This window comes from Pleurodeles waltl, chromosome 1_2, assembly GCF_031143425.1.
Source record: "Pleurodeles waltl isolate 20211129_DDA chromosome 1_2, aPleWal1.hap1.20221129, whole genome shotgun sequence".
NCBI lineage: Eukaryota > Metazoa > Chordata > Amphibia > Caudata > Salamandridae > Pleurodeles > Pleurodeles waltl.
The window spans coordinates 117553511-117580182 of NC_090437.1; the positions used below are offsets into that span (position 1 = coordinate 117553511).

General features: G+C 45.8%; 1 protein-coding gene across 1 annotated transcript in view; it reads right to left on the reverse strand.

The window, feature by feature from the left end:
* The window catches only part of FRAS1 (Fraser extracellular matrix complex subunit 1), a 1443020-nt gene that overhangs the window by 1117716 nt on the left and 298632 nt on the right, over nucleotides 1–26672 (reverse strand). The window contains exons 7-8 of the mRNA XM_069205798.1: nucleotides 10640–10984; nucleotides 10300–10460 (exon numbers count right to left, since the gene is read on the reverse strand). Of these exons, the coding sequence (XP_069061899.1) occupies nucleotides 10300–10460; nucleotides 10640–10984 (506 nt within the window). The remainder of the gene's footprint in view (nucleotides 1–10299; nucleotides 10461–10639; nucleotides 10985–26672) is intronic.

The window sequence follows — 26672 nt, forward strand, 5'->3', positions numbered from 1 at the left end:
GAAAAAAAAGATAGGTCTAGTGCCCCTGTCCTTCAGTTTTTCTTTGGAGTCTTGGGTGGATCTGGCCCCACAATCTCCTCCTCAAAAGTCTTCTTCCATTTAAGAAGTGTCAGTTGGTAGATGAGGTGACTTGTACTACTCTGCTGGTGTCCAGGCTAATAAACAGTGTTTTTGGTCTGTGGTCTAGTTTTTCTAGGAGTCTTTCAAGAATGGGGTCCACAGATTGCTATTTAGGCTCAAACTGTGGTGGCGATGTTTTCAGCACCTAAGGCTTTTTTGATGCGGACAGAATCTTATATGTCGATGGGGCTTTTTGAGGCTAAATTTTTTTTGTCGCCAAGGGTGTTTTCGGAGCAGAGATTGGTATTCTCAGCTTCAATGTCGTGGTGCTTTTCTGGTAAGGAAACCAGGTTTTTCAGTGCCGTCACTGAGGCACTTTCAATGCCTTTGGCTTTTCGATGTCTGTCGGAGGTCTTACAGGCACAGGGATGAGAGTCTTCTCCTTTGCCCTCTTATGGATACCACCATGGCCAGAGGACAATGGGGTACATGCGCCATCTTGGATGGTTCGGATGGGGTATGTACAGCTTTCACCGGCATACTCATGTGCCCGTGCGATGCAGAAGGATCAATGTCAGAGTCTGAGCTGTCACTGCTACTTGCAACCAGTATGTGAATGTACACTGGCACATCTTGCGCCTCGGCATCCTGTAATTCTCCCTCCAGTTCAAACTGTTGTTCCTTGAAGATATCAGATAGGCGCATAATCGGCCTGGTGCCACTGTATGGTAGAGTGGGCCCAATGATGTTCTCGTCACTGCTAATGCATTTTCCTAGATCAAAAGGCCAGGCATGCCTCAGGCAACCCGCCGTCATGTTTATGAGTAAGGCAGAGGTTGCAAAGCGAGTGCTGATCCTGCATGGAGTACTTAGCATGGAACTTGGGGCAGCAGCAAAAGCGCGTCTTTTCCACACCTCTAAGCTAGTGTAGTGTAGCAGATGCAGAAAAGGTCTTTTAAGTCGATCCGGGCAAGAGTCTGGGTGGTCGGATGGAAATGTTTGAAGAAAATCAGTAGGTATTCGCTGCTGTTGAGTTTCTATCAATGGTAGAAGAAACAGGGCGCTGATAAGGTCTTGTGGCTGGGATCGAAACTTCGGTCACAGAGCTCCAAGATCAATGTCCAAACCCAATGGCGATAAAAAGCAATCTAACAAAGGAGCTGCGGACCATGCACATCAGACTACAGGAGGAGTCACAGTACCTTGTAACTCTAAAGACTTCTTCGAAAAACAAGTTGCAAACATCCAAGTCCAACGGTAGATGACAGGCGTATCCTAAGCATACATGCCAACATGTGCTACAAAAAAACTGTTACCCTTAACCTCCTAAAGTATGCCACAGCTACCTCCCTATCACTTCATTAACAGCTGAAGGGCATTGGTAGGGCCAAAGGAAACCACTCCAAACTTGAAGCATTCCTGGCTGACCATGAACACCTGATAAAGCCTGCTGAACTGTAGAACCGGTACATGAAAATACGCATCCTGATGATCAAAGTACATCTGGTCTCCTAGGTCTAGAGCAGCCAAAATATGGGCCACTGTCAGCATTTTTTATTTATCTTTCTGCAGGAAGCATGCAAAGGTACAATATAGGTTGGTGGCCTATGACCTTTTTCAGCACCAGTAAATAGCAAGTGTACCAACCTCTCCTCTTTCTGAGTCCAGAACCACCTCATCCGCACCTTTGGAGACAAATGCTTGCATCAGAGGTGCTCCTCAGAGTAAATCAGATGTGGGGAAGATGTGGTGGAGCATACAGAAAAGATAGAGTATAACCATGCTAAATGATCTGCATCGCCCATTTGTCAGGGATGACGGATCACTATCCTCTGAGGAAATACTAGATCCTGCCCCACAGGATGTGTATGTGCTACTAAGGGCAAACTATGGAGGATTAAAAGCTGTTGCCACATGGAAGGAAGACTAGGGGTAGGCATTTCTCCAGCACTTTCATCAGAATATTTGTACCCATTATCAATGATAACGGACAACCTGAGGGGCATTAAGATGTGGACTTTTTTTGGGCTACCAGCTCACCCAGGCTGGAAACAGAAGTCAGCCACCTGACTCTTGGAGTCTCTGCTTCTAATTGGGCTCGTGGGACATCTGGTTTGTGAACAGGCCACCACAGGGACAGTCCAATGTTTGCTAGCCCAAAGGAACAGCTGGTGCAGTCCAACTTCGGTGCAGCCTCACTTTACCAGATCAAAGGTCTTGGGTCCTCTTCTCCAGTCCAGGTACCATCGGCGCTCTGAGGGCCAGGGATGCCTCTTCTATACCCAGAGAGTGAACTCAGGGGAGGACGCTGTCACTAGCCAATGGGTTACTTAGATTCCTCCAGCCTGATGACAACATCCTGCGGAGTGTCTCATCTAGCTATCCCAGAGTGCTCCATTCTGCCCACTCCCAAGATGGCTGAATGCCTCACTTGGTGGGTGAAGCTTGGAAGCCTGCCCCAAGAATGTGGCTACCTCTGGGCTAAAAGCCCACGGGAAAGCTGGTTTAGCAACTTTTTTCTCGCTCTGTTAACGCTACCAGCCTTTCTATTTCAACTATAGAGCACACCCTCCTGTGTGTGTGCGCCACTTGTCCTTCAAAGGCAGCTTTCCCTTTGAAGCTCAATTTTGAGCCAACACCCCATATAGCTTCCTGGCAGGAGGAGGTAACACCTCTATTGTTACCTGTCCTGAGGCGAGGTGCACCAGATGTGGGGAGTTAGGCGCCAGTTTTTTGCTTCTAGCCTGGACATGGGGTTGTTCGGGGATACTGGGAAAAGGTGGTTCGAAGAAAACAGGCGGGACTGGCATAGTGATACCCTTGACCCTAAAGGCTTGCCTTCTGGGAGTGATACCTAGTCCAGGGGATGACAGATCCATCAAAAAATGGCCCAACTGGCGTTGCTGCTAGCCAAGAGACGAGTAGCCATATTCTGCCACTCTGAAAGGAAAGATGTTGGAGGTTTTTCATGAGGCTCGGGACAACAGGATACTACTGCATATGATGAGAGAGGGTGTTCGCTGTCTGTTGCTCAAACCTAGAAGGGATGCGGCCGACCCCTCCTCATACAGGCCCCTCAAAATGCTCAATACGGACGTAAAAATATTGTGCAAAGAGTTGGCAATGCAGCTGTCAACGTTGGTCCACACACTGGGCCATGAAGATCAATGTGGTTTTATGCCCGCATGTACTATCACTCTTAACATTCTTAAACTTACTTATCTTCTGCATGAAACGATTGACTGTGCTTCTGACTTGGCATCAATATCACTCGATTTGGAAAAGGAATTCTATACAATGGAGTGGCCATACTTTATGGCTGTGCTGCGGGGAATGGGATTTGGTCCTGTCGTTTGTAGTTAAGCTTGGTGACTCTACCCATGTTCCCTCCTTATATGCGGCTGATGCGTTGATATATGCTCATACCCCTGCCGGGGTGGTACTGGTTTTGATGGGGCTCCGTGAGAGCTTTGGCGCAGTCTCGGGTCTCCGAGTTAATGTTGGGAAGTCACTTCTGTTTTTTTTTCCAATGGGCAGTTTGGAGAGGGTTCCTGCTGATCGATTGCCTCAGCTTGGCCTCTGCTGGGAAGTGGAAGGTTTTAGATACTTGGGTATATGGGTGGCCCAGATGGCGATAATATATAGACCCCTCAACGAGGATAAAGTTATGACTAACCTTGAGGGGTCAGTGGCATTTTGGAGTTGACTGCGCCCGTCTGTGATGGGTAGGGCAGCAGTGGCGAAGATGGTTTTTCTCCTGCGTTGCCTTTTTCTGATTCAGAATGCTATGTTCCTGATCCGTTCCTCCTTTTTCTGGAGGTTAGACAGCTTGCTTATCTCCCTGGTCTGGGACGGTCGGAGAAGGTGACACTGTTGATTGTTAAACAGGATATGGAGGATGGTAGTCTCCCCCTGCCTGATGTGCAGCATTACTATTATGCGGCCCATTAGCAACATGCAGCGGGATGGCTGACAGTATCGGACAATTGGGAAAAGAGGTTTTTCCTCAGTATCTTGGGTGGTGACACCTTGGAGCAATTACTGATGAGGAGGGAGTTTCTTATCTGGTGATGCAGACTGCGGCAATCTGGAAGGCGTTTGTGGGTACAGTGCTGGGTAAGGCACAGTTCGACAGGGAGCTGCGCATTTGGGCTCTTGCTCCATTCAGAGCCATCTACGTCGATATGTCTACGGATCGTTGGAGGGCCGGTGGCTGCCAGACTTGCGGGATCTTTACCCCAGGGAGGTATTCATTGAGTTCCCTGAGGCTCAGGAAACTTCTGAAGTGGGGCCGGGCCAGTTTCTGCAGTATTCCAAGCTGGAAAGTCTAGCGCGGGAGGTTTGGTTTGGGTTCCCTGATTCCCCGCAGCCTTCCCAAGTGCTAGGAGGCTTGCTCCGATGAGGGGGGGGGGAGGGGCACCTTATCTTATTATTCTATAAAGCTGTCAGAGGTGATCAGGTGTTCTACCAGTGTGTGTCACGTGCTGTGTGGGCCAGGGAGTTGAAGGAGCTGGTAACAGACGTGGTTTGGGCACAAACATATATGCTGGTGAAGACAGTGTCCGGCAATCAGAGATATAAAATTGCTCCATTTTAACTTCTTGCACCATGCATATGTCACCCTGGAGCAACTTAATAGAATAACTCCTGATAGGGAGGCGAGGTGCACCAGATGTGGGGAGTTAGGTGCCAGTTTCCTGCATCTAGCCTGGACATGGGGTTGTTCGGGGATACTGGGAAAAGGTGTTTCCGAAGAAAACAGGTGGGACTGGCATAGCGATACCCTTGACCCTAAAAGCTTGCCTTCTGGGAGTGGTACCTAGACCCAGGGGATGACAGATTCATCATAAAATGGGCCAACTGGCATTGCTGCTAGCCAAGAGACGAGTAGCCATATGCTGGATGAGTGCTCGGGTTCCCCAGGAGGGATCATGGCAAAGGTATCTCCTTGAATGGGGAGTGGCGGAGGAGGTGCATATGAGTGAAGCCCGCAGGGATATTTGGGGGAGGGGGGTGTCACAGAGGCTGTGGGGGTCCCTACTGCACAACTTTACAGAGGGCATGAGGGTGATTGAAGAAAAATTCCACTGTTGGCATGGTCACCCCCTAAATTTTGCCTAGTGTTGATGCCAGCTTTGATTCGAAGTGTGCTGGGACCCTGCTAACCAGGCCCCAGTGTTCTTTCCCTAAAACTATACCTTTGTTTCCACAATTGGCACAGCCCTGGTACACAGTTAAGCCCCTTGTAAAGGGCCCTGTGTCTAGGGAAGGTCCCTAAGGACTGCAGCATATATTATGGCACCCTTAGGGACACCTCAGTCAGTACATACACACTGCCTTGCAGCTTGTGTGTGCTAGTGGGGGGAAAAGAAAGTCAACATGGCATACTGAGTTTATCATTACGAACTCCTAAGGACCATATTGGCTAAACTGAATACTGGGAAATTTGGTATCAAACTTCTCAGCACAATAAACCCACACTGCCAGTGTGGGATATATTGAAAAATGCACACAGAGGGGATCTTAGATAGCCCCACTCTATGTTAGTCAAACTGCTAGTCTAAGGCTGACCGGTTTATGCCAGCTTGCCATTTCCAGACTAGTTTCTGACCACATGGGGTGAGTGCCTTTATGCACTCTGTGGTCAGAAACAAAGCCTGGCCCATGTGGAGGTGCTTCACACCTCCCCCCGCAAGAACTAGAACACCTGGTGGTGAGCCTCAAAGGGTCAAGTCTGGTGTTAGTGTCCCAGGGCGCTCCAGCTAGTGGAGGTGCCCGCCCTACGGACAAGCCCCACTTTTGGCAACAAGTCCAGAGGGATAATGAGAAAAACAAGGAGTCACCCCCTCAGCCAGAACCACCCTTAAGGTGTCCAGAGCTGAAGTGACCACCTCCTTGAGAAATCCTCCATCTTGCGTTGGAGTATTAGGACCAACGGGGATAGGGATGTGCCCCCCTCCTCAGAGGGAGGGGGCAAAAGGAAGGTGTAGCCACCCGCAGGGACAGAAGCCATTGTCTACCGCCCTCTGACCCTAACACACCCCTAAATTTAGTATTTAGGGGCGACCCTGAACCCAGCTCTTCAGATTCCTGATGACCTCAAGAGAGGAGGACTGCTGAGCTGAAAACCCTGCGAAGAAAAGGAGACACCAACTGACTTGTCCCCAGCACCCGCCGCCACAGCCTGTGTCCAGAGAAACCAACTAGCCAGAGAAGAGCCGCAGGCAACTGACGACGTGTCCACCCTGGGCTGACCTCTCTACACCCCCACGACGACGCCTGCAGACGGAGTCCTGAAGATCCCCTGACCGCGACTGCCTGGGACGAAGATATCCATTGCCTGGAGAAGCACTGAACCCAAAGCCCCCATGCCCGAGAGAAACCGACCACCGGTACAGCAATGACCAGCAGACAGCCTTCACCCTTGACCTTTTGGTGGCTTGCCCGAGATGCCCCCCGTGCCCTGCCTGCAGCACCTAAGCGAGCCCCGGGTCCCTCCATTGAGTTCTATCAGAACCAGACGCCCTGTTTGAACACAACACCTGGTCACCTCCGTGCCACTGAGAGTGTGGTTTTTGTGCCAACTTGGGGTCCCCTCCACTACTTCTCCAAACCCCCCTGATCTGCCCTCCGTCAACACGGGTACTTACCTGCAAGCAGACAGGAACCAGAGTACCCCCTGTCTCCACAGGGGCCCACGTTATTTGGGCTCCTGTTTGACCGCTGCACCTAACCGGCCCAGTGTTACTGATGTTTGGGGTTATCTTGAACTCCCAATGGTGGGCTACCTGTACCCCGAAGATTGAACCTGTAAGTTTGTTAATTACCTTAAAAACTGTACTTTACTTACCGCCCCCTGGAACTGTTAAAAATTGCAGTGTCCACTTTTAAAATAGCTTTTTGCCATGTTAAAGAAAACTCTGTACATTCTTGATTACATTCAAATTCTAAGTATTACTATGCAAAGTTCTTTTAATGTACTTACCTGCTAAATAAATCTTGTGGTTCTATAAATAAAAAACTAAATAGAAACACATCTATTCTACTAATAAGGGATAACTGGACCTGGCACAGGGTGTAAGTACCACATGGTACCCACTATAAGCCAGGCCAGCCTCCTACGCAAAGGTACAGTTTAGGGAAAGAACACTGGTGCTGGGGCCTGGTTAGCAGGGTCCCAGCACACTTCCAAATCATAACTTAGCATCAGCAAAGGCAAAATGTTAGGGGGTAACCATGCCAAGGAGGCATTTCCTTACACTCAGTGTCTTCAAAATGAAAGCTGAGCAGGCATTGCAGCCTTAAATCAGGTATTCGACGGGTAGACAAAGATTGCAGACTGGGTGCTTATCTTTTTGAGAGAACTTGTGATGGCAGTTCTGGCAAAACTGACAAGGTGTTTTCCCCATTGAGGCCCTTGAGGGAGCCCCGTGAACAGGCATTCTCAGAAATTCTCCCTCATTTCAAATTTTCCTTCACCTAATCTTCCTCTTGAAGATCTGTTGGTGATCTAAACAAATTTGGTGAACTTTTCGACAATTTCTGCAAACTTTTTGTCAAACTTCTCTGTTGTTCGAGATCCTTTGGAAGGCTTCCAAACCCAACGGAGGAATAAAAGAATCTGACTACGGTGAACGAAGGTGGGAGCTTCCGGAGGAAGCAGGACATCACAAGGGAAACCAAAATCGAGCTGGCATTGATGCCCACCAACATACAAAAAAATCTAAAAAAGAAGGACTACAAGATATTGGAGAAATATGGATCCAACCACTAGACAGCGGAATAATGCAAAGCATGTAAATCCAGAATAAAAATAAAAATCACAATCCAAAATCTCCTTCTCTTGCTATGTAGACACCATGTTTCAATCTCAAAAATTCCACAACTTGCCTATTTCAGGCCTATGCAGAGCTCCAGGTGAAGGTCTCAGACCAACTGAAAATGTGGTCTTTGAACTGTGAAGGCACAGGAGCTTACCAGGAGGTCAGTTAGGAACGACTCCACAAATGTATTTTCCTGCCTGTAGATGTGGTCTCGGCAAGTCCTACAAGCCTTATTTTGTTCCATCTAGGTCATCATTATTTGTGCAGCTCTCTTCCAGGATTATTTCCATATTAAAAATGTTTTTATTTATGACTAGTGATGCAGTTCTCTAAATATGAGACCTGGTACTCAGCCATGCTGACCCTTGTTGAGGGTTTATCGACTTGTTCCTTGAGATGGCCCATTCTCCGGAACAGTGTCTTAATTTTACTCTTGATAGACATTTGTGTGTTGCCCATTTCCATTAGTAATGTTTTGGTGTTATCTTTTGCTTAGCTTAACATTTGCTTAAAGACAGTCTTCTTCAGTTCAGTCTTACATGTTCTGTTTGTCTATGGGTTTGGAGTCCAAATTTTAAATGAATCTACTTCTGCTTCCTGGCTTGATGCTTTGCCTTTTCAGTGGTTCTGGATTTGATCTTGCCATTCTTTGACAGAGCTAGTCAAAAGTGCTTGTCTGCCCGCTTTTTCTTTCTTTCTTTACTGGTTCTACACATGCTTTGAACGTGAACTTTCCGTCAACACAGACAGTACTTTTAGCACACTGCAGGTCAATACACTCATTAGGGCAGTCAAATCCAAATGGCACTTCTTAGGAGATGATTTGTTTGTTTTTTTAACCTGGTCACTTTGAGTCAAAAAGGAGGCCAGTATTTCATCAACGTTCCTTGGTTTCTGTAGGAGTTTGTAATGAAAATAAAGAATTACTGGAAGTAGTTAAGACTGGAGCCTATCTTTGCTGTGGAAGTTGAAATATTCATGTCACTATGTGTGCTTTTTAGGCAAGTGAGAAATATGTCAGAAGGAGTACATTGGCAGCCTGGGAACGGTGTAGTTAACATTTCAGGCTCTTGTGAACACATGGTAATCACTGGCCAATAGAAAAAGCTGAAATAGAGCTTTTATACACTGGCTTAAGACAACACCAGAGAATGTGTGATACATGGCTTCATTCGGTTTCACTTGCATGTTGATCGATGCCACTGGATTTCATGGCACTGCATTTTCTTTTATCTATCGAGAGCCTGAATAACTGCATGGTAAGCAGACAGTGAGTGATCGATCAGAGGCACACCTATTTATTATGACTTTGAAGATCTCGGCGTAGCCTGCAAGACTTACTAAACATACAGGGGACATTTGTAGGTAATGACACTGTGACCACTTAATATCAGATAGATAACGTGAGAAAACAGTAGGTGAAAAGGAGAATGTTCCATTTATCACCAAGGATGCTGCTGGTAATTACAATTTTCAACAAGGAATAGAAGTAAAAAAAGACCAAGACAATAAACAGAGAGAAGACAAGAGATTACTAACTGGAGGTTCCGATGTTTTAGCTTGTGTTAGAATATTAACAGACAGAAATAGACAGCACTGTGTTTGCACAATTCAAATATCTATTATGAGTATTTCACGCGTTCACAGTCAGTAAATGTAACTAAACACTTTTATATTGTTTTAATAAAGCCAACAAGAGGCACACGTTTTTTAAGATTAAAAGACCTGATGTACGAAACGTTTTTGCTGTTGTAAATATCGATTCAGACTGTTTGCAACCGTAGAAACGATTTTTAATGTGTACAGGCCCTATTTTGGGAGTCAGCAAATGATTACTGACTCCTAAAAAGGTTAACTTTGTTTTGTTTTTAATTTTATTGACAGGCATATTTCCTTTAAGGAAAACAACGTACATATTTTTTTTTAAGTTTACTTTATTTAATTGTGATCACGGATATGATAAGCGGACCCCAGAAGACAACCATCCCTGTGATGGCATCCAATCTGAATAAACTGCAATCTGTGATCTACCTTATTACTATTCATGAGGTAGGTTGGATTACCACCCTCTGCGAACGGGAGTTTAGTAAACCGACCTATTAGAACACAGGCTGACTCACAAAATTTCAACCTTGTTGCAAAAATACTGCTTGTAGTTTACAACTAGTGTTTTACAGCCAGTGTTTTGTACTTCAGGCCCCAGTTTTTTTCACAAACGGGGGAAACAGATTTTGAAATGTGATATCCTGTTTACAAAGCTAAAGACAGTTATAGCACACCTCTAAAAAGAATGCATACCTTTTTAAATGTAATCATTTATAATTTTTCAGCTAAAGGATGGGGTCTTCAGTAAGGGTTAAAAATGTAATGAAATACTTTTAACCTAGGCTTATTAATTAGAAGTTTCATGCCTTACCTCTTCCGTTCTACCCGACCTGAATTCAATCTTCTTGGAGCTGGGGATATAATCAATTCCGGGTGTGGCAGAGGGAGGATCTGAAGGACGTGTGGCGCACCACACAGAGGTTGGAGTGGAAAGGTCAGTGCCGTGCCGGAATACTGGTACATCGATAGTGCCTATGGAAGTGGCAGAAGTTAAGTAGGTAAAACCTCAGAAGAACACTTTGATTTGTTACTCAAAGGTGAATTAGGAACTAGTCAGCAGATCAATGAGACCAAATCCAGTCTTTGAACAATACCTTAACATATGCCATACATAACAGTTCGTTTGTGGGATAAAATTGGCTATCACTAACCTGCATCTTCACTGAATGTAAATGTAGTGTTCCCCAGGCATACTGTTGAGACATCATTAGGCCCTTCAATTACAACTTTTGCAGATGCAATGCTGCCAAGCCTGGCATTGTCGGAAGCATTAGCGAGAGCAATTTCGAATTCCTCTTCTCCCTCATATTCGCCGTCATCAATAATTTTAATATCACACGTTGTCATCACGACACCAGGTCCAAAAACAATGCGGTTCTCATTGGACATTCCTCTTGATTTATAGTCCGACCCAGATTCGAGTGTAAAGAGGCTGCTACCCCTGGCAGACTTTGGTATGGTGTAGCAAACAGCAGACACGAGGATACTGGAATCCCCTAGAAAAAAATAAAATAAAATGGCAACAATTTTGCATTTTTCGCACCCCAGTTTTTACATAACATTATCTTTATGGTATAACGGCCGCACAGATCCGTTGATATGCCAAGTTCTAATTTAAAGGTATGTCACTATTCAATGGTTCTGCAGATCAAACATTATCATTAACAGTGTCAGGCGGGTGGGGGTCACTATTATTTTGAATCCTTGGTGACAGGTTTATTCCAAAATGTAGTAACCACAACGTAAATTGTTTATACGTGTGGATCATATATTGGTGCAAAAAATCCAAAACCATGTGGGTGTATAAGAACTGTGAGCTGATAAGTGCACTCTGTTGAATGCGCTACTGAAAAAGATAGTATAGATGGAAAACGTCACCTACCTACTGTACATCTGTCCGTGGCATGTAGTGCCGCAGATTCAGATGCTACGAATAGTTCTTCTGACATCTAGTGTTGGGCTCGGAGTGTTACAAGTTGTTTGTCTTCAAAGAAGTCTTTTCAAAGTCACAGGATCGAGTGACTCGTCCTCTCGGTTACAGTGCGCATGGGCATCGACTCCATTGTTAGATTGTTTTCCCGCAAAGGGAAAAGGAAGGAGTGATAGAGTATAAGAATATAAAGAGATGTCCATGCAAATGTAAATACATATGTACAAATGTTAAACTTAAACGACTACAGGCTTCCGGGGAGGAGGAAGGGTACATGTGAATCTGCAGCACTACATGCCACAAACTGATGTACGCTGTGTAAGTGCCATTTTCCGTTCAATGGCATGTGTAGCTGCAGATACACATGCTATGCATTGACTACAAAGCAGTTAGTCCTCCCAAAAAAGCGATGGCTAGCTTGTAGGAGTTGAATTTGTTTGAAATAGTGATCTTAAGACAGCTTGGTCTACAATGGCTTGTTGCTGTGAAAAAACAACACAGTAGTGTTTTGTAAATATGAGGAGTTGACCATGTTGCTGCTTTACATATATCAACCATTGGTATGTTCCCTAAGAATGCAATTGACGCATCTTTCTTTCTTGTAGAATGTGCTCTAGGAGTGATCAAAAGTTGTCTTTTTGCTTTGATGTAGCATGTCTGTATCCATCTAACAATCCATCTTGCTAAACCTTGTGTTGATATAGGATTGCCTTTATGTGGTTGTTGGAAAGCAACAAAAAGTTTTTGGTTTTCCTAAATTCTTCGGTTGTGTCTATATAGTACATAAGAGCTCTTTTGAGATCTAGGGTATGAAGAGCTCTTTATGCCACAGAGTCTGGCTGTGGAAAGAAGACTGGCAATTCCACTGTACGATATTTAACTTCCACGATGTAACAGGTGGTGTTCTAGGTGGAATAATGTGTTTTAATCCTTTCATGAAGGCTTTAATAACCGGAATTCTGAACAGAGAAGTATGTTGAATATTCTGTAAGTATGCGGATATTGCAGTGAGGTGTATCGTGATGGATGAGAAACCCAAATGTGACTTTTGAAAATGAAGTAAATAGCATATAATATCTTGAATGGATGCTGTAAGTGGGTCAGTGTTTTTAGACTGACAGTAGTATACAAATCTTTTCCACTTGTTTGCGTAGTATTGTCTAGTAGTAGGTTTAACTGCTTGTTTAGTTAATTCAATACATTCTGGTGGAAGTTTTAGGAAACCAAATTCTATGACTTTATGAGCCAAATCGCTAGATTGAGAGCACTGGGATTTGGATGCCTGATTTGACCTTTGTTCTGGGTTAACAAATCTGGTCTGTTTGGGAGTTTGAAATGGGTACTACAGACAGATCTAGGAGTGTCGTGTATCAATGCTGGCGTGCCCAAGTTGGTGCTATTACAATCATGGTGAGTGATGTGTGACGTAGTTTGCTAACCAGAAAGGGAAGGAGTGGGAGAGGGTGTAGGAGGCTGGACTAGCTTGTAGTGAGTACCAAGGGGTACATGCACCTTGCACCAGGCCCAGTTATCCCTTATTAGTGTATAGGGTGTCTAGCAGCTTAGGCTGATAGATAATGGTAGCTTAGCAGAGCAGCTTAGGCTGAACTAGGAGACGTGTGAAGCTACTACAGTACCACTTAGTGTCATATGCACAATATCATAAGAAAACACAATACACAGTTATACTAAAAATAAAGGTACTTTATTTTTATGACAATATGCCAAAGTATCTCAGAGTGTACCCTCAGTGAGAGGAAAGGAAATATACACAAGATATATATACACAATAGCAAAAATATGCAGTATAGTCTTAGAAAACAGTGCAAACAATGTATAGTTACAATAGGATGCAATGGGGCCACATAGGGATAGGGGCAACACAAATCATATACTCCAAAAGTGGAATGCGAACCACGAATGGACCCCAAACCTATGTGACCTTGTAGAGGGTCGCTGGGACTATTAGAAAATAATGAGAGTTAGAAAAATAACCCTCCCCAAGACCCTGAAAAGTGAGTGCAAAGTGCACTAAAGTTCCCCTAAGGACAAAGAAGTCGTGTTAGAGGAATAAGGCAGGAAAGACACAAACCAACAATGCAACAACGCTGGATTTCCAATCTGGGGTACCTGTGGAACAAGGGGACCAAGTCCAAAAGTCACAAGCAAGTCGGAGATGGGCAGATGCCCAGGAAATGCCAGCTGCGGGTGCAAAGAAGCTTCTACTGGACAGAAGAAGCTGAGGTTTCTGCAGGAACGAAAAGGGCTAGAGACTTCCCCTTTGGTGGACAGATCCCTCTCGCCGTGGAGAGTCGTGCAGAAGTGTTTTCCCGCCGAAAGAACGCCAACAAGCCTTGCTAGCTGCAAATCGTGCGGTTAGCGTTTTTTGGATGCTGCTGTGGCCCAGGAGGTCGCAAATTGGACCAGGAGGTAGAGGGGACGTCGAGCAAGACAATGAGCCCTCTTAGCAGCAGGTAGCACCCGGAGAAGTGCCAGAAACAGGCACTACGAGGATGCGTGAAACGGTGCTCACCCGAAGTTACACAAAGGAGTCCCACGTCGCCGGAGACCAACTTAGAAAGTCGTGCAATGCAGGTTAGAGTGCCGTGGACCCAGGCTTGGCTGTGCACAAAGGATTTCCGCCGGAAGTGCACAGGGGCTGGAGTAGCTGCAAAAGTCGCGGTTCCCAGCAATGCAGTCTAGCGAGGTGAGGCAAGGACTTACCTCCACCAAACTTGGACTGAAGAGTCACTGGACTGTGGGGGTCACTTGGACAGAGTTGCTGGATTCGAGGGACCTCGCTCGTCGTGCTGAGAGGAGACCCAAGGGACCGGTAATGCAGCTTTTTGGTGCCTGCGGTTGCAGGGGGAAGATTCCGTCGACCCACGGGAGATTTCTTCAGAGCTTCTAGTGCAGAGAGGAGGCAGACTACCCCCACAGCATGCACCACCAGGAAAACAGTCGAGAAGGCGGCAGGATCAGCGTTACAGAGTTGCAGTAGTCGTCTTTGCTACTATGTTGCAGGTTTGCAGGCTTCCAGCGCGGTCAGCAGTCGATTCCTTGGCAGAAGGTGAAGAGAGAGATGCAGAGGAACTCGGATGAGCTCTTGCATTCGTTATCTAAAGTTTCCCCAGAGACAGAGACCCTAAATAGCCAGAAAAGAGGGTTTGGCTACCTAGGAGAGAGGATAGGCTAGCAACACCTGAAGGAGCCTATCACAAGGAGTCTCTGACGTCACCTGGTGGCACTGGCCACTCAGAGCAGTCCAGTGTGCCAGCAGCACCTCTGTTTCCCAGATGGCAGAGGTCTGGAGCACACTGGAGGAGCTCTGGACACCTCCCAGGGGAGGTGCAGGTCAGGGGAGTGGTCACTCCCCTTTCCTTTGTCCAGTTTTGCGCCAGACCAGGGCTAAGGGGTCCCCTGAACCGGTGTAGACTGGCTTATGCAGAATTGGGCACATCTGTGCCCAAGAAAGCATTTCCAGAGGCTGGGGGAGGCTACTCCTCCCCTGCCTTCACACCATTTTCCAAAGGGAGAGGGTGTAACACCCTCTCTCAGAGGAAGTCCTTTGTTCTGCCATCCTGGGCCAGGCCTGGCTGGACCCCAGGAGGGCAGATGCCTGTCTGAGGGGTTGGCAGCAGCAGCAGCTGCAGTGAAACCCCAGGAAGGGCAGTTTGGCAGTACCAGGGTCTGAACTACAGACCACTGGGCTCATGGGATTGTGCCAACTATGCCAGGATGGTATAGAGGGGGCAATTCCATGATCATAGACATGTTACATGGCCATATTCGGAGTTACCATTGTGAAGCTACATATAGGTAGTGACCTATATGTAGTGCACGCGTGTAATGGTGTCCCCGCACTCAAAGTCAGGGGAATTGGCCCTGAACAATGTGGGGGCACCTTGGCTAGTGCCAGGGTGCCCTCACACTAAGTAACTTTGCACCTAACCTTTACCAGGTAAAGGTTAGACATATAGGTGACTTATAAGTTACTTAAGTGCAGTGTAAAATGGCTGTGAAATAACGTGGACGTTATTTCACTCAGGCTGCAGTGGCAGGCCTGTGTAAGAATTGTCAGAGCTCCCTATGGGTGGCAAAAGAAATGCTGCAGCCCATAGGAATCTCCTGGAACCCCAATACCCTGGGTACCTCAGTACCATATACTAGGGAATTATAAGGGTGTTCCAGTAAGCCAATGTAAATTGGTAAAATTAGTCACTAGCCTGTTAGTGACAATTTGGAAAGAAATGAGAGAGCATAACCACTGAGGTTCTGATTAGCAGCGCCTCAGTGAGACAGTTAGTCACTACACAGGTAACACATTCAGGCACACTTATGAGCACTGGGGCCCTGGGTTACCAGGGTCCCAGTGACACATACAACTAAAACAACATATATACAGTGAAAAATGGGGGTAACATGCCAGGCAAGATGGTACTTTCCTACAGAGGGGGGAAAGCGTAAGCAAATATCCCTGACTTATTGATCCATAGAGCATTGCCCTTGGATAGAGGATGTGGGTGTCTGGATGCAAAGTTTAGGCATTTTGCGTTTTCGCTTGTTGCGAATAGATCTATCTCTGGTGTTGCCCACTTTTGAAAGTACTTTTGAAGTACTTGGAGTGAATCTCCCATTCGTGTGTTTGTTAGTGATTTCTGCTTAGGAGATCTGCCGGCTGATTGTCTATCCCTGGAATGTATTGTGCTAATAGATTAATGTGATTGTGAATTGCCCATTTCCATATTGTTTGGGCTAGAAGGGACTGTTGAGATGAGTGTGCCCCCACCATTGTTTGTTGAGGTAATACATGGTTGTCATGTCTGTTTTTATGAGCACTGTCTTCTGTTTTGAGAAGAGGTTGAAACGCTTTTAGAGCGAGAAATACAGCTAATAGTTCTAGGTGGTTTATATGAAGCTGTTTCTGTTTGGCATCCCATTGCCCTTGATTGTTCTGATTTTTGAGGTGAGCTCCCCAACCGATCATTGATGTGTCTGTTGAGATTATGGTCTGAGGCACAGGGTCTTGGAATGACCGCCCCTTCATTATATTGCTGTGATTCCACCATTGAAGGGACATATGTGTTAGGCGCTCCATCAACACTAGATCTTGAAGTTGACCGTGTGCCTGAGACCATTATCGTGAGAGGCACTGTTGTAAGGGCCTCAGGTTTAATCTTGCATGTGGAACTATGGCTATGCAAGATGCCATATTTCCTAGAATCTTCATGATAAATTTAACAGTATATTGTTGATTTGGCTGTATGTGTGGTATGAGATTTTGGAAAGCTTGTATCCTTTGTGTATTTGGATAAGCTAGGGCTTTTTGAGTATTTAGGATAGCACCTAGGTAAGGTTGTACTTGTGCTGGTTGAAGATGTGATTTTTCATAATTGAGAGTGAACCCTAGTGTATGCAAGGTTTTTATCACATAATGAGTGTTGTTGGCATTGTGTAAAATTGCTTGATTTTATTAGCCAATCGTCTAGATATGGAAAGACTTGGATGTGTTGTCTTCTTAAGTAGGCTGCTACAACTGCTAGACATTTTGTGAACACTCTTGGAGCGGTTATGCCGAATGGCAACACCTTGAACTGGTAATGTTTTCCTGCTATGACAAACCAGAGGTATTTTTTGTGAGCTGGATGGATGGGTATGCGCAAATATACATCCTTGAGGTCTAAAGCAGTCATGTAATCTTGTTTTTGTAGTAAGGGAATGACATCTTGCAGAGTGCCGTGTGAAAATGTTCTGACAGTATGTATAGATTGAGGGATTCAAGATGGGCCAGAGTGCCGTCTTTTTTGGGACTGAGGAAGTATAGTGAGAATACTCCGGTTTCCTGTTGAGAATGTGGAACCAATTATATTGCTTGTTTTTATATTAGAAATTGTACCTCTTGCTGCAACAGAACGGTGTGGTATCATGGTGGAATGTTTGGAGGGGTGGAGATTAATGCTAGGCAATAACCTTTGCGGATAATTGATAATACCCAATAGTCTGTGGTGATATTTTGCCAATGAGAGTGGAATGGCTGTAGTCTTCCCCCCCACAGGAGAAGTGTGGAGTGGAAGGGTGGGAAGGAAGTCACTGTTTAGGTTGTGTTGTGGTTTGCTTTGAGGTTTGGAATTTACCTCTGCTCCTGAAATATTGTCCTCTGTAGGACCCTCTAAACCCCCCTCTTTGATATTGGTTTTGTTGCCCCTTCTTTGTTTGTGAGGTGGAATCAGAGGATTGCGGCTTAAATCCTCCTCTAAACTGGGGTCTGCGAAAGGAGCCCCTATATGGAGGGGTGTATAAAGCCCCCATTGCTTTCGCAGTATCTGAGTCTTTTCTCAGTTTCTCAATAGTGGTGTCTACTTCTGGGCCAAATAGAGGTTTCTTGTAAAAAGGCATATTAAGTATTGCCTGTTGAATTTCTGGTTTAAACCCAGAGGAGCGTAGACATACATGTCTTCTAATTGTGATGGCACTATTGACACTCCTTGCAGCTGTATCAGCAGCATCGAGGGCAGACCTTATCTGATTATTGCTGGTAGCTTGTCCCTCTTCCACAACCTGTTGTGCTCTCTTTTGATGCTCCTTTGGGAGGTGCAGTATAAGATCTTGCATCTCGTCCACATGGGCCCTGTCATATCTGGCTAAAAGTGCCTGAGAAGTGGCAATTCTCCATTGGTTAGCTGCTTGTGTGGCAACTCTTTTCCCAGCTCCATCAAATTTCCTGCTTTCCTTATCAGGAGGAGGTGCGTCTCCTGATGACTGGCTGTTTGCTCTTTTCCTTGCCGCACTGGCTACCACGGAGTCTGGAGGGACCTGATGAGTGATTTAGTCTGGGTCCGTAGGAACAGGTTTATATATATAGATTTTTTTAAATCAATTCTAAGGGTGATGATCCTAGCTTTGACAGGTTTATAAAAAATGTGGTCAGCATGTTTAACCATTCCAGGAAACATAGGGAGACACTGGCACCTGGAATGAGTAGAAGACAGTGTGTTAAATAGAAAGTCTTCTTCCAGTGGTTCAGAATGCATAAGCACTCCATGATAAGCTGCTGCCCTAGATATTACTTGGGTGTAGGCAGTGGTGTATTCTGGAGTAGAAGGTTTAGATGGGTGAAGGTCTGGATCATTGTCCTGGATGGGATCAGGGTCATAGAGATCCCATGGGTCTACTGTATCTCCATGCGAGTATGATGAATGTGTTGGAGAAGGCAATGGTGGTGGACTATTGTGAGGTGAAAAAGAAAGCTGTGGAGAGTGATGTATATGGATTCTCGATTGTCTCTCATCCATAACCTCTAGTACTGGTGCAATCTCAGTCTCTTCTTCAGAAGTTTTATGAGATTCCAGCATGGGCTTTGAGATTTGCTTTAATTTTCTCGAAAGTCCCTGTTCCTCTGTGTATGAGGATTTTTTAGTCTCCGAAGTGTGTATCTTTTTCTGTGCTGAAAAAGTAGCCAGTTGTCTCGGCTACTAAACTGACTGCCGAATTTTCGACTCCGAGAAATAAAGTCTTTTACCAGAGTCTGGAGGGGAGGTTTTAGCTGATTTACTCAACTCCAAGATAGACGGAGGAGTGGCCTTTTTCGGCACGGACCCCAAAAGGTCGGTCTCCAATAGTCTTTTTTCAGGCCCAACCATGGCCTTCCGGCAGTGGTGTACCCGAGGGCCTTCGAATGTCTTTTCTGTAGGGGCAGACGTACTCACATGCTGGCCAGCTGTGATGGGTTTATTGTCTTCCGATTCTTGTTCGGAGTCAGTGTCTCAGATGGAAGCTGCTAGCTGCGCCTGCTCGTCTTCCATGACGTCAAGATTGTCATTGCTTTATGACGCCATTTCGAGTCTTCGGGCTCTGCAATCTCTCAGGGTCTTTTTTGATCAACATGATCAACAGGCCTCACAATCTTCTTCCCGATGGTCTACAGAAAGGCACAAATTACAAACCAGGTGTTGGTCTGTATAGTCGTACTTCGCATGGCATCGAGGGCAGAATAGGAATGGAGTCCGATCCATCAGGCTTTCCATGCGGTAGGCCCAATGGGCGAGATGAAGGTTTCGACTGTGCTACCTGTTCGACGCTAGATGGTAAACGTGATCAAAACAATGCAGACGAATAAGTAGATTTTCTGAAGTTTTCCAAATCGAAATCTCGGAGCGAGAGGGAAAGAAAACAATCTAGCAATGGAGTCTATGCCCATGCGCACTGTAACCAAGAGGAGGAGTCACTCGATCCCATGACTCCAAAAAGACTTCTTTGAAGAAAAACAACTTGTAACACTCTGAGCCCAACACTAGATGTCAGAAGAGCTAGGCATAGCGTGTACCTGCAGCTACACATGCCATCGAACATATAAATGGAAAATGTCACTTACCCAGTGTACATCTGTTCATGGCATGTTCCGCTACAGATTGATATGCTATGCATAGTCTGCCATCTAGTGTTGGGCTTGGAGTGTTACAAGTTGTTTTTCTTCGAAGAAGTGTTTGAGTCACGGTATCGAGTGACTCCTCTTCAGCTCCACTGCGCATGGACATCGACTCCATGTTAGATTGTTTTCCCACAGAGGGTAAGGTAGGAGTGATAGAGTATAAAGAAAAGAGATGTCCATGCAAATGGTATACTCCTCCCTTTCGGCTCCATTGCGCATGGGCGTCGACTCCATCTTAGATTGTTTTCCCCGCTGAGGGTGAGGTAGGAGTTGAGAGTATACTAGATGTGCCCATGCAATGGAGTAGGTGTGTATGTACATAATGTGTATTAAAATAATATATTTTTACAAATTTACAAATCTTAATCAACTAACAACGGCTACAGGCTCCCGGGGAGGTGGGAGGGCGCATGTGAATCTGCAGCGTCTCATGCCACGAACAGATGTACACTGGGTAAGTGACATTTTCCGTTCGGTGGCATGTGTAGCTGCAGATACACAGCATGTGTATAGACTACTATAGACACTAAGCAGTAACCTCCCCTAAGAAGCGGTGGCTTAGCCTGTAGGAGTTGAAGTTGTTTGAAATAATGTTCTTAATACAGCCTGTCCTACTGTGGCTTTTTGTGTTGTTAACACATCTACACAGTAATGTTTTGTGAATGTATGAGGCGTAGACCAGTTGGCTGCCTTACAAATTTCAGTCATAGGTATATTCCCCAGAAAGGCCATGGTGGCTCCTTTTTTCCTAGTGGAATGCGCTTTTGGTGTAATAGGTAGATCTCTTTTTGCTTTGATATAACAAGTTTGAATACATTTAACTAACCATCTGGCAATGCCTTGTTTGGACATAGGATTACCGGCATGAGGTTTTTGGAAGGCTACAAACAATTGTTTTGTTTTACGAAATTGTTTTGTCCTGTCAATGTAATACATTAGTGCTCTCTTTATGTCTAATGTATGTAAAGCTCTTTCGGCTACTGAGTCTGGTTGTGGAAAGAAGACTGGGAGTTCCACTGTTTGGTTTAGGTGGAATGGTGATATAACCTTTGGTAAGAAATTGGGATTTGTACGGAGAACCACTTTATGTTTATGTATTTGCATAAAGGGTTCTTGAATAGTAAATGCTTGTATCTCACTTACTCTTCTAAGTGATGTGATAGCTATTAGAAAAGCTACTTTCCAAGTTAAGTATGGCATTTCACAAGAGTGCATGGGTTCGAATGGTGGTCCCATGAGTCGTATGAATACAATATTAAGGTTCTGCGAAGGTACTGGTGGTGTTCTTGGGGGTATGATTCTTTTTAGTCCCTCCATAAATGCTTTGATATCTGGGATTCTAAAAAGCGATGTTGAATGTGTAATCTGCAGACAGGTAGATATTGCAGTGAGATGTATTTTAATTGAAGAGAATGCTAGCTTAGACTTTTGTAAGTGTAATAAGTAGCCTACAATGTCTTTTGCGGAAGCATGCAGTGGTTGAATTTCATTAGTGTGGCAGTAGTAAACAAATCTTTTCCATTTGTTTGCTTAGCAATGTCTTGTAGTGGGTTTTCTAGCTTGTTTAATGACCTCCATACTTTCCTGTGTAAGGTCTAAATGTCCAAATTCTAAGATCTCAGGAGCCAGATTGAGCGATGCTGGATTCGGGTGTCTGATCTGTTGTTTGTGTTGCGTTAACAGATCTGGCCTGTTCAGTAATTTGATGTGAGGTACTACTGATAAATCTAGCAGTGTTGTGTACCACGGTTGGCGAGCCCAGGTTGGTGCTATAAGTATTAGTTGGAGTCTGTTTTGACTTAGTTTGTTTACCAGATAAGGAATGAGTGGGAGAGGGGGGAAAAGCGTAAGCAAATATCCCAAACCAACCGATCCATAATGCATTGCCCTTGGACTGAGGGTGTGGGTACCTGGACGTGAAGTTTTGGCATTTTGCGTTTTCTTTTGTTGCGAATAGGTCTATTTTTGCCGTTCCCCAGCGTAGAAACTCATCTTGTAGGATCTGGGGATGAATTTCCCATTTGTGTGTTTGTTGGTGATCTAGACTGAGATTGTCAGCCAACTGGTTCTGAATGCCTGGGATGTATTGTGCTATTAGGCGAATGTGATTGTGAATTGCCCAATGCCAAATTTTCTGTGCTAAGAGACAGTTGTGACAAGTGTGTCCCTCCTTGTTTGTTGAGGTAATACATTGTCGGTTTTGACAACAATGTGTTTGTGGGCTATCAGTGGTTGAAATGCTTTTAATGCTACAAACACTGCCAACAGTTCTAAATGATTTACGTGCAGTTGTTTTTGTTGATTGTCCCATTGTCCCTGTATGCTGTGCTGGTTGAGGTGTGCTCCCCACCCCATCATGGAAGCATATGTTGTGATCACGTCTTGAGGCACTGGGTCTTGGAATGGCTGCCCTTTGTTTAAATTTATAGGGTTCCACCATAGAAGCGAGAAGTGTGTCTGGCGGTCTACCAACACTAGATCTTGGAGTTGACCCTGTGCTTGTGTCCATTGTTTTGCTAGGCACTGTTGTAAGGGCCGCATGTGTAATCTTGCGTTTGGGACAATGGCTATGCATGAAGACATCATGCCTAGAAGTTTCATTACAAACCTCACTTGGTAGTGTTGGTTTGGCTGTTTGTTTAATGTTATATTTTGGAACGCTTGTACCCTTTGTGGACTTGGAGTGGCAATCGCTTTTTGTGTGTTGCTCCCAAGTATTGTTGTATTTGGGATGGCTGCAGATGTGATTTTTGGTAATTTATAGAAAACCCTAGTTTGTGTAGAGTTTCTATAAAGTATTGCGTGTGAAGAAGACACGGTTGTTGAGTGCTGGTTTTTATTAGCCAGTCGTCTTAAGTACGGGAATACATGCATGTGCTGTCTCCTTATGTGAGCGGCTACTACTGCAAGGCATTTTGTGAATACCCTTGGGGCTGTTGTTATCCCAAACGGTAACACCTTGAATTGATAGTGCACGCCGTGTATTACAAACCTTAAGTATTTTCTGTGCGAAGGATGTATGGGTATGTGAAACTATGCATCCTTGAGATCCAACGTTGACATGTAGTCCTGTTTTTTGAGCAAGGGAACCATGTCTTGAAGTGTTACCATGTGGAAGTGATCTGATTTGAGGAAGAGATTCAGCGTTCTGAAGTCTAATATGGGTCTCAACGTTTTGTCTTTCTTTGGAATTAGGAAATATAGTGAGTAGACACCTGTTCCTTTTTGATGGTTGGGTACTAACTCTATTGCTTGTTTTTGTAACAATGCTTGGACTTCTAGTTGCAACAGATCTAAGTGTTGTTTGGACATAGTGTGCTCTTGGGGGCACATCTGGCGGGAAATTTATGAATTCTATGCAAAAACCATGTTGGATAATGGCTAGGACCCATGCGTCCGTAGTTGTGTATCCAGTTTTTTTTAGTATGCATTAAGTCTCCCCCCCCACTGGTGTTCAGTGTTGGTGTTTTGTGACATTGAAGTCACTGTTTGGTTTGACTTGTTTTAGGGGTTTGGAATTTTCCCCTTGCTCTTGGGAATTGTCCACCCCTATATGAGCCTCGAAACCCTCCTCTCTGGTATTGTCCCGGATAGGTGGGTCTGGTTTGTGAGGTGGAAGGCTCTGGTGTTTGCATACGAAACCCCCCTCTAAATTGTGGCTTTCTAAATGTGCCTCTGCTTTGTGGGGAGTAGAGCGCGCCCATGGCTTTGCCCGTGTCTGTGTCCTTTTTTTAATTTTTCAATTGCTGTGTCCACCTCCGGGCCAAACAATTGTTCCTGGTTGAAAGGCATGTTTAACACTGCTTGTAGGATTTCTGGCTTGAATCCTGCGCTTCGTAACCATGCATGCCTGCGAATGGTTACCGCAGTGTTGACTGTTCGTGCTGCTGTGTCTGCAGAGTCTAATGCGGACCTTATTTGGTTGTTGGATTTTGCTTGTCCTTCCTCAACAACCTCTTGGGCACGTTTCTGGTGTTCTTTGGGCAAGTGTTGTATAATGTGTTGCATCTCGTCCCAGTGTGCCCTGTAGTAGCGAGCCAGTAGGGCTTGCGAGTTTGCAATCTGCCATTGATTGGCTGCATGTGCTGCCACCCGTTTGCCTGCTGCATCAAACTTCCTACTCTCCTTGTCAGGCGGTGGTCGTCTCCTGATGATTGAGAGTTTGCCCTCTTTCTTGCTGCTCCCACAACCACCGAATCTGGTGTCAGGTGCTGTGTTATAAACACAGGGTCCGTTGGGGGAGGTTTGTATTTTTTCTCCACCCTAGGCATGATAGCCCTTCCTTTCACTGGCTCCTGGAAGACATGTTTTGCATGCTTGAGCATGCCTGGGAGCATTGGCAGACTTTGGTAGGAAGTCTGGGTGGATGTCAAGGTGTTGAATAGGAAATCATCCTCTATTGGCTCCGAATGCATTGCTACATTGTGGAATGTAGCTGCCCTTGATAGTACCTGCGTGTATGCAGTACTGTCCTCTGGAGGTGACAGCCTTGTTGGGTAACAATCTGGGCTGTTGTCGGATACTGGAGCATCATATAAGTCCCATGCATCCGCATCATCCTGTCTCATCCCTGTATGAGTCGGTGACTGCATTGGGGGTGTTGTTAACGGGGACAGCTGTGGTGAATGTAGTGGAGAAGGTTGCGGCAAAAACCTTGGTGGTGGTGTTCTCTCTTGCCACCTTTGCCTTCGGCTGCATTTCTGACTCATGAAATGCCAGCTTTCTTTTGATTTTAATAGGAAGAGTTTATATTTTTCCAGTCTCTTTCTGGATATGCAGCCTCCTTTGGGTATGGTCTGGTTCCCCCATACCTAATTCCTGCTCAAATCTATGTTCATGCATTTGGCCGGAAAGTCCTTGCTTTTCCATATAAGAGCCTAATTTCGGCTCCAAGGCTGCTTTTTTGGGTACCGAAGGTTTCAAAACAGTCTTTTTCGGTTCCGAGGTAACTTTTTTCACCTTGGGTGAGTCGAACTCTCGGTGCCGCGATCGTTCGAAGCCTGAATCTCGACCGGAGTCGGATGTCTTCGGCAGTTGTTTGGCCTTTTTCGGTGCCGATGTTTGGTCACCGTCTTTTCGATGGGTTAAGCCATGGCCTGCTGGCGGTGGCATCCCCTTGGCCTTTACAATCTTGGAGTGAGTCTTGGAGGGGGCAGTTTAATTCTCAGTTTTCTGTGTTGTCCCCGGTCGCTCACTTTCGGAGTCGTCGGAGTCGTTCCCTGGATGGAGATTCTTTCCTCCTCTTCGACGTCGAGCTGTTCTCTTGGTGTCGACGCCATTTGTAGTCTTCTGGCTCTTCGATCGAAATGCCCGACAGGCCTCGCAAGTATCCTCCCTGTGTTCCGGTGATAGACACAGATTACAGACCAAGTGTTGGTCTGTATAAGGATACTTCGCGTGGCACTTCGGACAGAAGCAGAAGGGGGCCCAGTCCACTAGTTTCGACGATGGACGCGGTCTGGCCGACCAGGCCCCGCTAAAGAGTGGAAGCCCTGAAGGGCCACCGGAGCGCTTCTACTATCGGTGTTGATATGCTAACACTAAACCCGTACCGAGCATGAACAATACCGTCGAATTTTAGATATTTAGTTAACTTTCCTGATTCGAAATACGGAGCGAAGAGGAACACGTCCGAACCCGATGGCGGAAAGAAAACAATCTAAGATGGAGTTGACGCCCATGCACAATGGAGCCGAAAGGGAGGAGTCCCTCGGTCTTGTGACTCGAATAGACTTCTTCGAAGAAAAACAACTTGTAACACTACGAGCCCAACACTAGATGGCAGGATAATGCACAGCATGTGTATCTGCAGCTTCACATGCCATCGAACACATATATATATATATATATATATATATATACATACATACATACACACGCACATACTGTATACATACACACACATATACAACATGTACAAGTGAATGTTGAACTTAAACTGCTACAGGCTCCCGGGAATGTGGGAGGGTGCATGTGAATCTGCAGCGGAACATGCCACGAACAGATGTACACTGGTAAGTGACAGTTTCCGTTCAATGGCATGTGTAGCTGTAGATTCACATGCTATGAGTAGACTACAAAGCAGTTTTTTCTCCCGTAAAAGCGGTGGGAGTTAAGTTAAGTAAGGGTTAGGTAGGAGGTAAGTAAAACACTTACAAGTCTCAGTCCTGGGGCATAGGCAGCCCACCGTTGGGTATTCAAGGCAACCCCAAAGTTACCACACCAGCAGCTCAGGGCCGGTCAGGTGCAGAGGTCAAAGAGGTGCCAAAAACACATAGGCTTCAATGGGGAACAGAGGTACCCCGGTTCCAGTCTGCCAGTAGGTAAGTGCCCGCGTCAGCGGGGGCAGACCAGGGGGGGGGGGTTTGTAGGGCACTTTGGGGGACGACACAAGCAGGCACAGAAAGTACACCCTCAGCGGCACAAGGGCGGCCGGGTGCAGAGCGCAAACAGGTGTCAGTTCTTGTATAGAAAGCAATGGAGAGACCCTGGCGTCTCTTCAACAATACAGGCAGGCAGAAAGGGGGGGGGGGGGGGGGGGGGTCAGGGTGTCGCTCCTGCACTGGAGTTCGGTTCCTTCAGATCCTAGGGACTGCGGTTGCAGTGTTGGTTCCAGGCGTCGAGTCCCTTGTTACAGGCAGTCACGGTCAGGGGGACCCTCTGGATTTCCTCTGCAGGCGTTGCTGTGGGGGCTCGTCTCTGGCTACTCGCGGGCTCGCAGTCACCGGAAAGACCTCCGTGTAGTGTTGGTTTTCCGCAGGTCGAGCCGGGGGCATCAGGTGCAAAGTGGAAAGTCTCACGCTTCCGGCGGGAAACAAAGTCTTCA